Source organism: Oryx dammah, unplaced genomic scaffold, assembly GCF_014754425.2.
Source record: "Oryx dammah isolate SB20612 unplaced genomic scaffold, SCBI_Odam_1.1 HiC_scaffold_28, whole genome shotgun sequence".
Taxonomy (NCBI): Eukaryota; Metazoa; Chordata; class Mammalia; order Artiodactyla; family Bovidae; genus Oryx; species Oryx dammah.
The window spans coordinates 101,447,027-101,459,671 of record NW_024070212.1 but is presented as its reverse complement, the minus strand read 5'-3'; the positions used below and the strand labels follow the sequence as shown (position 1 = coordinate 101,459,671).

The 12,645-nt window shown below is 39.9% G+C and overlaps 1 protein-coding gene across 8 annotated transcripts in view; it reads left to right on the top strand.

Moving 5' to 3' along the window:
- CCDC30 (coiled-coil domain containing 30) overlaps positions 1 to 12,645 on the top strand; it is a 136,880-nt gene that overhangs the window by 46,491 nt on the left and 77,744 nt on the right. For all 8 annotated transcript variants that reach the window (XM_040231493.1, XM_040231495.1, XM_040231489.1 and 5 more), the window contains one exon: positions 1,839 to 1,937. In XM_040231493.1, coding sequence (XP_040087427.1) covers positions 1,839 to 1,937 — 99 coding nt within the window. The remainder of the gene's footprint in view (positions 1 to 1,838; positions 1,938 to 12,645) is intronic.

Genomic DNA, 12,645 nt, shown 5'->3' with positions numbered 1-12,645 from the left:
CTGCTGCTGCTAAGTCTCTTCAGTCGTGTCCGACTCTGTGCAACCCCCTAGATAGCAGCCCACCAGGCTCCCCTGTCCCTGGGATTCTCCAGGCAAGAGCACTGGCGTGTTACGTCACTTCAATTTTAGTTCTATTCATTTCACAATCATCCCTCTGGTATCTAATGCAATGCCTGGCACACACTCTTAAGTGCTCAAGAAATTTTGTTGCAAGAATGAGTAGTTATTCATTAGGATGGCTATTATCAAAACAATAAAAAATGACAAATGTTGATGAGGATGTTGAGGAATTAGAACCCTTTGTATATTGTTGTTAAGAATGTAAAATGGTACAGACACACTCGAAAACGGTATGTACTCACTCCCTTTAAAAAGTAAACATAGAGTTACCAGCAATTCTGCTTCTGGTTATATACCCAAAAGAATTGAAAGCAGGCACTTGAACGGAGATTTATTCACTCATATTCATAGCCAAAAAGTTGAAGCAACTCAAGTATCCTTTGACAGATGAATGGATAAACAAAATATGGTGTATATCTGTGTGTGTGTGTGTATATATATATGTATATATATATATATATATAGTAGGGCCTTAAAAAGAAAAAATATTTTAACATATGTTACAGCATAGGTGAAACTTGAAGCCATTATACTACTTAAACAAGTCACACAAAGACAAATAGTGCAAAATTCCATTTATATGAGGTACCTAAAGTAGTCAAAAATCACAGAGATAGAAAGTAGAATAGTGGTTTCTTGGGGCTGTGGGGAAGGGCAGGATGAGGAGTTATTGCTTAATAATTAGAGCTTCAGTTTTGCAAGATGAGAAGAATTCTGGAGATGGATGGTGGTGATGGTTACATAATAATGTGAATATGCTTAGTGCTTCTCAACTATATACTTAAAAACGGTTAAAATGGTAAATTTTGTGTTATGTATATTTTATCATAATTTTAAAATGCAATCATAAGAATAAACACTGTTCAAGTTGTCTAAATCTCTATAAATTTGTACATATAATACTGATAAAATATATTCAATGTATTTTAAACATGTTTGTGTATGTTTTATGTATATATACATATATATTTGGACTTCCCTGGTGGCTCAGACGGTAAAGCGTCTGCCTACAGTGTGGGAGACCTGGGTTCGATCCCTGGGTCGGGAAGATCCCCTGGAGAAGGAAATGGCAACCCACTCCAGTACTCTTGCCTGGAAAATCCCATGGACGGAGGAGCGTAGTAGACTACAGTCCATGGGGTCACAAAGAGTCGGACACGACTGAGCGACTTTACTTCACATATATATTTATATATGTTTGCTCAGTCATATCCATCTCTTTCTCAGCCCCATGGACTGTAGCCTGTCAGGCTCCTCTGTCCATAGAATTCTCCAGGCAAGAATAGGAGAGTGGGTAGCCATTCCCTTCTCCAGGGGATCTTCCCAACCCAGGGATTGAACCTGGGTCTCCTGCATTACAGGCAGATTCTTTACCATCTGACCTACCAGGGAAACCACCCCCCGCCAAAAAAAATAAGTATATATATACACACGCAAAGAGTTAGACATGACTGGGCGACTGAACAGCAACACACATACATACCTGTGAGATAAAGTTCAGGAAGGGTATATCTGAAACATTGTTACTTCTGGAAAGGGAAATGAAATTGTGGCACAAAGTTATGTGAAGGAAAAGATCACTTTTTACTCTATATACTTATATGTTGTTTAAATTTTTCACACAAAGAATGTATTCATGTGTAACCTATATATTCTTAAAATAAAGCAACCCCGCCCCCCACCCCCGACTGTGTTTTTAAAATGCTTTTGTATTTCAGGTTGAACGACTTAAAAGAGGAACGTGTGAAGCTCAAGGGAATAAGCAGCTTGGAAACCACTCTCCTGGAAAAACTGTGGGTGCTGAACAGAAAGTAGAGGTAGTAAAGTTCTGTTATTTCTGACTTCTCATTTTGAAGTGAGCTGCATTTTACAGAGTGCACCAGAGCACTGGGTGCTGAGCACGTGCTTCTCTTTTCTTGCCTGCCTTTTCCTATTGCCTTGCCAGAGTGTGGAGAAAGAAATTTGAGTACAGAGGATAGGATATGTTTCTATTCACTTTGCCCCCACAGGGAATGATTAATATGAAAAATATAATGGGTTTTGTTAAAGAAAAAAGAATCTTACAAAAGTACAACCAATATGGGCATTTTTAATCGTCAAAATGAAGTTGCTTTATAGAATCAACCAGTGGTAGGGGAGTGGGTAATGGGAACCACATATCAGAGAGAAATAAAATATGGTTTAGGCTCCAGTGTATACAGCTTCTAGTCTTTTCAGCACAGTCAGCCTCTGAAGTGGTGGGCAAAATGATCAAACACAAGGCAGATTGTAGCAAGAGCCAGTGTGTCATAGAGAGGGTGGTTTCAGACTTTCAGCTCAGAGAGGTGGTTTTGCTACAGCTTATTCTCTTGTACACCTAAGATGAGTAACGTTCCTTGTTGCTGAGGGATCTCCTCCCCTGGAACTTGTCTTTTGTACTGTAACTCCCTGGGCCCTATACCCCCCACCTCCTCGGTATCAAGGAAATTATAGCCACCGGATTTCCTGATGCCCTACCCGAGGAGCCAATGTTCCTCTTGTCCTCCAAAGCGCTTTCCCAGGTAATAATGCATTTTGTAGGAAGGAAGGAAAGGAGAAAAGATAGGAAGCAAAGAAGGTGGAGGAAGAAAAGAAGGAAGGAAGGAGGGTGGTGGAGGGAGGAAAGAAAATGAGGAAGGAAGGGAAGAAGGAATTTCCAGTCAAGATTTCAGGATTGTTTACCAGAATTTCTCCCAGGCAACCCAGAGTGGTGGCACTCTGATTTAAAGTTGACTTAATTAACTTCTTATTTATCCTTCTATACAAATAAAGATATACATACCTTTATTCATATAGAAGCATTTTGAGTGTTTATTCAGATTTCCTCCTTTCCTTCCTTTTCTTTTTTTCTTTCTTTTTTTTTACTAAAATGCCTCTGGAGATCCTTCCATATCATACAAAGAGATCTCCCTCATCATTTAGAGCAGCTAGCATTCTGTTGTGTGGATGTACTATTATTTATTTAACCAGTCTCCTGTTGATGGGCACTCGAGTTATTTCTTAGTCTTCTGCATATTTATCCAGGTGTTTCTGTAGGATAGAGTCATAAAAATGAGATTATAAGGTTAGAGAGTAGATGCATCAGTAATTTTGGTCAGTGTTACCAGATACTGCTCAGTGGAAATTGCATCATTTTCCTTTTCCCTCAGCAGTGTATGAGAAAGATAGTTTCCCAGAGATTCACTAACTGAATATATTGTTACATATTTGCATTTAGTAAACATATAAATGTTTATGAAATCTTTACCAAATGCAAATGAGAATGGGTATCTCAGTGTAGTTTTTATTTCAATCATCTAATGGTAGTGAGATTGAGCATTTTTCAGATATTTAAAACTTATTTGTTTCTTTTATAAAATTAATTTCACTAAATATTTAATATAGTATAAAATACATATTTTAAGAGTTGAGTTCAGTGAGCTTTGATAAAGACATACATCTGTATAACCACAACCATTGCAATCAAGAAAATAACATATTCATTAACCTAAAACGTTCCCTCACCTTTTGCTATCAGTGCCTCCCACTCCACCACTTTCTATGACCATACCATTTTTAGAATTTTAAATAAATAGAATCATCTAGTATATACTCTTGTGTTTAGCTTCTTTCACTTATTAATATAATAATGCTTTTGAGATTTATCCGTGTTGTTTCCTGTATCAGTAGTTCATTTTTAAGCTGCTGAGTAACATTCCTGTATATATAGATATACTATGCATTGTTTATCTAGCCATTGGTTAATAGATAATCAGGTTGTTTTCAACTATTATGAAAAAGCTGCTACTAGTATTCACATACCAGTCTGTTTTTTCCCTCTCAGATAAATATCTAGCAGTGGAATTACTGAACCACAGAGCAAGTGTATGTTTAATTTTATAAGAAATGGTCAGATTGTCTTCCACTTTGTGATGAATAATGCTGGTATGGACATTCATGTACAAATTTTTGTGTGAACAAGTTTTCATTTTTCTTCAGTATGTACATAGGAGTGGAAATGCTGCATTTTATATATATATATAAATTCTATATTTAACTTTTTGTAGAACTGCCAGACTATTTTCCAAAGCAGTTGTACCATCTAACATTCCCTTCAGCAGTGTATAAATGCTCCAGTTTCTCCAGGTCTTACTAACACTTGTTACATTTTGTCTGTTTTATTATAGCCATCTTAATGGGTATAAAGTAATATCTCAGTATAGTTTTGATTTGCATCTCCTGATTGACTAATGATACTGAGTGTATTTTCTTATGCTTATTGGTCATTTCTTGAGCTCATCATTACCTTGCACAGGTCCACATTTCTATCTGGTACCATACTTCTTCAGCCCAAAGAACATTGATTAACATTTCTTCTAGTGCAGATATAGTGATAAACTTTCTGATTTTTTTGTCTCCCAAAGTCTTTGTTTTACTTTTTTTTTTTTTCTATTTTTTCTTTACTGTAGTAAAGTACATATAACAGAAAATTTACCTTGTTAATGATTTTTAAGTGTACAGTTCAGTGATATTAAGCACTTTCATATTGTTTTTCACCCTTCACCACCATCCACCTCTAGAACTTTCTTCATCTTGCAAAATTGAAACTCTATACCCATTAAACAATAACTCCTTTTTTGCCGAAAGTTTGCACTTTCATCTCAGAGGATTTGTTAACAAAATAAGCCACTCGTTATATACAAATAAATAATACAGATATATGTTAGAAAATTATCTAGCTTACTTTCAACATACTAACATTAACAGAAAAGAGAAATAGAAAGAGCAGAGAATACATCAACAAAGTGGGTTTTGACCAACATCCAGACTTAAACAGCGCTGAGAAATCCCGTGTCATAGCACATCTGGAGTCCCAGTTGGGAAAGGGTCCCAGGCAGCATGTTGGCTCCATGGGTGAGTCTTCAGAGATTGCAGTTCAGGGTTCCCACTTATAATCCCAGGACGGATGCAAACTGGTATCAGCATCAATCTGTGACCAAATTGCAAGCCTGGTTTCCTGTTAATGCTGTTTGTTTTGTTTTGTAAAACTTGGAATGTTGCTAACCCTGGGATGAGATGGTTGGATGGCTTCACTGACTTGATGGACATGAGTTTGAGTAAGCTCCAGGAGTTGGTGATGGACCAGGAAGCCTGGCGTGCTGCAGTCCATGGGGTCTCAAAGAGTCAGACATGACTGAGTGACTGAACTGAACTGAACTGAAGCCTGGGGCTTGGTTAGCCAGGGCCCCTTCAGGGGCTCAACAATCTCAAGATTCTTCCCCCATCTTATCTATGGTGCTGCAAGTTTTGCACTCAGAGCAGGCAGTCATTCCCAGTCAGGGCAGTGTCCAGGCAGGTTAGACGCAAGGTCAGAGGCCTTCTCTGCTTTGTCTCTGAAGCTTAAACAAGACTATTTATTTAATTTCCCTAACACTCCTTATTCTGCCCTTCCCTCCCAGCCTTGGCAACCACCATTCTACTTTCTTTCTCTATGGTTTTGACTACTCTGAGTACCTCATTTAAGTGGAATCATACAGTGTTTGTTTTTTTCTGACTTTCTTATTTCAATTAGCATGAGGTCTTCAAATTTCATCAGTGTCATAGCATATATAATTTTAATATGATGTATTAATCTTTTAAATCATGTAAAAAACAAAAAGTGGCGTTTCAAGCCATTGTTACAATAATACTAGCTTTTATAATTGTGCATATATTTACCTCTACTGAGATCTTTATCTTTTCGTATGGCTTTGAGTGACTGTCTAGTATCCTTTGATTTCACTCTATACGAGTCCCTTTAGGATTTCTCATAGGGCAGGTCTAGCGGTAGCACAGTCTCTCAACTTTTGTTGATCTGTGAATGTCTTCATTTCTTCCTCACTCTTGAAAAGACAGTTTTGCTGGATATGGGATTCTTAGTTGACAGGTTTCTTTTCTTTCAACATTTTGAATGTATCAGCCCACTGCCTTCTGGTCACTAGAGCTTCTAATGAGAAATCTGCTGATAATCTCACTGAGGATCCACTGTATATGATGAGTCACTCTGTCTTGCTGTTCTTTCAAGATTATATCTGTCTCTGTCTTTTAGTAGTTTGATTCTCCTGTGTCTCAGGGTGGGTCTCTTTGAGTTTATCCCTCTTGCAGCTCACTGAGCTTGTTGGATATTTATATTTAAGTCTTTAATCAAATCATCACTTTCTTTCGTTTTTAATGGTGACCATGTTTGTGGCCCAGTCCTTGTTCCATCATTCATAAATCAGCCTGAAGGAGGCTGCTCTAAGAAGCAACACCAAGATGAACTTAGAATTACAGGAGTTGTCCTTCACAGGGGTGATACCTGTGAAGGATAAAGGGAAGGAGTAGACATGGGCAGGCAAAACCTTCAGGTCATAACATCGTTCTGACATCTGTTCAAGAAAAGAGAAAGAGAGGGGAAATCGGCTAAGAAGAGCCTAAGACTAAATTGCGGCCCTGAGAAGTCTAACCCAGGCCAACAGGGGGCTCTGGCACAATAGTAACCTGTAGAGGTCCCACACCGGCCAGAATGGCCAGGCTTTATTATTCTCACCATGCTCAGTCAGTCACTGGACGCCGCCTGGAAAGAACACGGCATGTTCTTTCTTGAAGTGAGACATGATACCTTGTGGCCCTCTGTCTTGTAGACTTCTTAATAGAGAAGACCCTTGTAGAATCATTGGTTAATCTGCCTTCCTCTATGATAGACATTGTCTATGACATTCTGGATAAATGAGAATCTATCTTATTTTAAAAAAATGTTCCAAAAAGAAGATCATACAGTTTTTCTCCCTAAAGTATTGGAAAATTTTTTCTGTCTAATCTCAATTGTCTAGGCTGTGATAGAAACCAGTTTTCTTTTCCTTGTCATTAAGGCTTGAAATATGTGTGGGTTTCTAAAATAATAAAGCTTTATATGGACTCTCACTGATCCTCTCACCTACTTCATCCCACATAGAGCCAGCTGGGAACACTGAGGAACACTGTAAGTAAATGCTTCTTCTCTATAAAGTAGAAGGTCTCTAAAATTAGAGAAGTTACTTAAGAAACAAGTAGTCAATTATACTTAAATGATTTTTAAAGTCATTTCCTGAGGAAAGCGGATGTAACTATAAATAGATTTTTGCTTTCAAAGTTCTCTCTTAATCTTTCATGAAGAAAAAAACCTCAAGCTTCCTTGATTATGTTTAGCAGCTGGATAGTGGTGATATCGATAAGTATTAAGTCAAGGGTCTTAGCAGGGGAATGAAGTGAATTGAGTACTATAATCATTAGGTAGAGAACAGCAGCACTTTCCCTTGAGCTCATTTCCAGATTTTGACCTAGTGCCATGCTTTCCTTGTCATGGATCTTCAGCTTTCAGACAGGTCTTGGGAAAGTGACAGTTGCTCAGTCGTGTCTGACTCTTTGCAACCCCATGAACTGTAGCCTGCTAGGCTCCTCTGTCTATGGAATTCTCCAGGCAAGAATACGGGAGTGGCTAGCCTTTCCCTTCTCCAGGGTATCTCTCAGCCCAGGGACTGAACTCAGGTCTCCCACATTACAGGTGGATTCTTTACTGTCTGAGCCAGCAAGGAAGCCCAAGAATACTGGAGTGGGTAACCTATCCCTTCTCCAGGGGATCTTCCCAACCCAGGAATCAAACTGGGGTCTCCTGCATTGCAGGTAGATTCTTTACCAGCTGAGCTGCCAGGGAAGAAGCCAGGTACTCAGTGTCTCATGCAATTATCCTGACCTATAGCTACTGATACAGTGTGGTCCACTGGAGAAGCTAATGGCAAACCACTTCAGTATTCTTGCCTTGAGAACCCCATGAACAGTATGAAAAGGCAAAATGATAGGATACTGAAAGAGGAACTCCCCAGGTCAGTAGGTGCCCAATATGCTACTGGAGATCAGTGGAGAAATAACTCCAGAAAGAATGAAGGGATGGAGCCAAGAAAAAACAATTGTGGATGTGACTGGTGATAGAAGCAAGGTCCGATGCTGTAAAGAGCAATATTGCATAGGAACCTGGAATGTCAGGTCCATGAATCAAGGCAAACTGGAAGTGGTCAAACAGGAGATGGCAAGAGTGAATGTCGACATTCTAGGAATCAGCGAACTAAAATGGACTGGAATGGGTGAATTTAACTCAGATGACCATTATATCTACTACTGTGGGCAGGAATCCCTCAGAAGAAATGGAGTAGCCATCATGGTCAACAGAAGAGTCCAAAATGCAGTACTTGGATGCAATCTCAAAAACAACAGAATGATCTATGTTCGTCTCCAAGGCAAACCATTCAATATCACAGTAATCCAAATCTATGCCCCAACCAGTAATGCTGAAGAAGCTGAAGTTGAACGGTTCTATGAAGACCTACAAGACCTTTTAGAACTACCACCCAAAAAAGATGTCCTTTTCATTATAGGGGACTGGAATGCAAAAGTAGGAAGTTAAGAAACACCTGGAGTAACAGTCAAGTTTGGCCTTGGAATACGGAATGAAGCAGGGCAAAGACTAATTGAGTTTTGCCAAGAAAATGCACTGGTCATAGCAAACACCCTCTTCCAACAACACAAGAGAAGACTCTACACATGGACATCACCAGATAGTCAACACCAAAATCAGATTGATTATATTCTTTGCAGCCAAAGATGGAGAAGCTCTCTACAGTCTGCAAAAACAAGACCGGGAGCTGACTGTGGCTCAGATCATGAACTCCTTATTGCCAAATTCAGACTTAAATTGAAGAAAGTAGGGAAAACCACTAGACCATTCAGGTATGACCTAAATCAAATCCCTTGTGATTATACAGTGGAAGTGAGAAATAGATTTAAGGGACTAGATATGACAGATAGAGTGCCTGATGAACTATGGATGAGATTCATGACATTGTACAGGAGACAGGGATCAAGACCATCCCCATGGAAAAGAAATGCAAAAAAGCAAAATGGCTGTCTGAGGAGGCCTTACAAATAGCTGTGAAAAGAAGAGAAGTGAAAAGCAAAGGAGAAAAGGAAAAATAGTAAGCATCTGAATGCAGAGTTCCAAAGAATAGCAAGAAGAGATAAGAAAGCCTTCTTCAGTGATCAATGCAAAGAAATAGAGGAAAAGAGCAGAATGGGAAAGACTAGAGATCTCTTCAAGAAAATTAGAGACACCAAGGGAACATTTCATGCAAAGATGGGCTTGATAAAGGACAGAAATGGTATGGACCTAACAGTAGCAGAAGATATTAAGGAGAGGTGGCAAGAATACACAGAAGAATGATCTTCACAACCAAGATAATCACGATGGTGTGATCACTCACCTAGAGCCAGACATCCTGGAATGTGAAGTCAAGTGGGCCTTAGAAAGCATCACTATGAACAAAGCTAGTAGAGGTGATGGAATTCCAGTTGAGCTATTTCAAATCCTGAAAGATGATTCTGTGAAAGTGCTGCACTCAATATGCCAGCAAATTTGGAAAACTCAGCAGTGGTGGCCACAGGACTGGAAAAGGTCAGTTTTCGTTCTAATTCCAAAGAATGCTCAAACTACCACACAATTGCACTCATCTCACATGCTAGTAAAGTAATGCTCAAAATGCTCCAAGCCAGGCTTCAGCAATAAGTGAACCGTGAACTTCCAGATGTTCAAGCTGGTTTTAGGAAAGGCAGAGGAACCAGAGATCAAATTGCCAACATCCGCTGGCAAAAACAAGAGAGTTCCAGAAAAAACATCTATTTCTGCTTTATTGACTATGCCAAAGCCTTTGACTGTGTGAATCACAACAAACTGTGGCAAATTCTGAAAGAGATGGGAATACCAGACCACCTGACCTGCCTCTTGAGAAACCTATCTGCAGGTCAAGAAGCAACAGTTAGAACTGGACATGGAACAACAGACTGGTTCCAAATTGGAAAAGGAGTACATCAGGGCTGTATACTGTCACCCTGCTTATTTAACTTCTATGCAGAGTACATCATGAGAAACACTGGGCTGGAAGAAGCACAAGCTGGAATCAAGATTGCCGGAAGAAATATCAATAACCTCAGATATGCAGATGACACCACCCTTATGGCAGAAAGTGAAGAACTAAAAAGCCTCTTGATGAAAGTGAAAGGGGAGAGTGAAAAAGTAGGCTTAAAGCTCAACATTTGGAAAACGAAGATCATGGCATCTGGTCCTATCACTTCATGGGACATAGATGGGGAAACAGTGGAAACAGTGTCAGACTTTATCTTTTTGGGCTCCAAAATCACTGCAGATGGTGACTGCAGCCATGAAATTAAAAGACGCTTACTCCTTGGAAGAAAAGTTATGACCAACCTAGATAGCATATTCAAAAGGAGAGACATTACTTTGCCAACAAAGTCAAGGCTATGGTTTTTCCAGTGGTCATGTATGGATATGAGAGTCGGACTGTGAAGAAAGGTGAGCACTGAAGAATTGATGCTTTTGAACTGTGGTGTTAGAGAAGACTCTCGAGAGTCCCTTGGACTGCAAGGAGATCCAACCAGTCCATTCTGAAGGAGATCAGCCCTGGGTGTTCTTTGGAAGGAATGATGCTAAAGCTGAAACTCCAGTACTTTGGCCACTTCATGCGAAGAGTTGACTCATTGGAAAAGACTCTGATGCTGGGAGGGATTGGAGGCAGGAGGAGAAGGGGACGACAGAGGATGAAATGGCTAGATGGCATCACTGACTCGATGGACGTGAGTCTGAGTGAACTCCGGAAGTTGGTGATGGACAGGGAGGCCTGGCATGCTGCGATTCATGGGGTCGCAAAGAGTCAGACACGACTGAGTGACTGAACTGAACTGAATCCTTATGACAGCCCTCCCCAAGGTAAGTAGGTATGTTCTGTTTCATACTTGAGTAGAGGAACTTGATAATGTTAGAGGCACTACCAGGAATTGATCCAGGCCTGTCTGGCCTTAGAGATGGTTTTCTACATCATACCCACTCTCATGAGGATTCATGGAGGGAGCACATTATAATGCACGGGGTCTGCAGCACACCCAGCACTGAGCATGTCCCTGTCTGGAGGTGATGACCCGGCAGCATTTTATTCTCTGCAGCGCCTGCATCCGCCATCTCCTTTGACTGTGCCCATGAGAGAGGACAGCATGGCACAAGCACGTGCTGGAGGTGGAGGGTGGGGGATAGCAGTCACTCTTGTCATATGGTGCCTGGGAGGCACAGTTTGGCTCAGAGTGTTAGATGGCTCCCACCCTTCAGATGACTTGATGCACATGGGTTTGGGTGGACTCCAGGAGTTGGTGATGGACAGGGAGGCCTGGTGTGCTGCAATTCATGGGGTCTCAAGGAGTCGGACACGACTGAGCGACTGAACTGAACTGAACACTTCAGATAGTAGAACACTGCAAGTGGAAGATTCTGAGCTGTTAAACAGTTCTCCAGAGTTGTTGGCAGCTACCCTGTGCCAGTGAGGTGATTCTCTAGAAGTCTGTTCATTCTCCTCTTTGCTTACTGCTGGCTGACAAGTGAGGTAGGCTCCCTTCAGTTGCCTAGAGATCGCTATGTCCATTGCTTATTTCTCACAGGATTGTGGTCCCTTTCCTGTGTTTTTCTGCTTTAAACTTTGATCATCAGTCTCATGAAATACATAAATCACCTAAATGTATGGCTGTATTTAGTATGCCACAAATTATGGTAAATTTCAAGTATATATCGTTTTGAAAAGCTCTCTCTTGGAAGTTACAGCATTTAAGTACATGGCATTCTTGTATAGAGAAAACAAAAGAAATGGGTGGAGCGTTCATATTTAAGAGTTGAAAACATTTTCTGCACTTGGCACTCAGTCATCTCAGGTGGTGTATGGGCAGGGCTAAGTAGACTCTTTTTTTTTTGTAATTTATTTTTTATTTTACTTTACAATTCTGTATTGGTTTTGCCATACATTGACATGAATCCACCACGGGTGTACATGCATTCCCAAACATGAACCCCTCTCAGAGTAGACTCTTGAGTGTGAATGCGTCAGTATGTCATGTATGGATGTGCAGAAACATTAATCAGTGCAGATGGCAGCTGATGAACATGGAGAAGCTGACCTGGGGATAAAATATTTTCTTTCCTGTATCCTTGTGCATTTCTGCTAGGAAGTCAACATGATTCTTTAGTAGGTCTTTTGTTCATACCGCTAGGTAGGAGGATATGTAAAAGCTACACTTAGGTTTCAGTATCCGTTTTTCCAGTAGCATTCCCCATTTCTCCCAACTCATCAATGTGGAATTTCTATTAATATTTCTACTTTATTGATATTTAACATGAGGAAGGTAAATTATTGATAACCAACTTTACTGAACTAATGGATTTTTTTTTTAATCTGTAGGTTAAGTTAATACAGTCTTTCAGCAAGTTATGAACCTGGGAATATAAGCAAACTCCAGGATACTTTCCTCCAAATTTGATTAGATAAAAATCAATTATTTCCTTTCTTCAGCCTAGCAAAGGAATATTTTTATCTCTGAACTTAAAAGTTCAAATTGAAGTTTCTGTTGAAACCTAATTCTGAATAG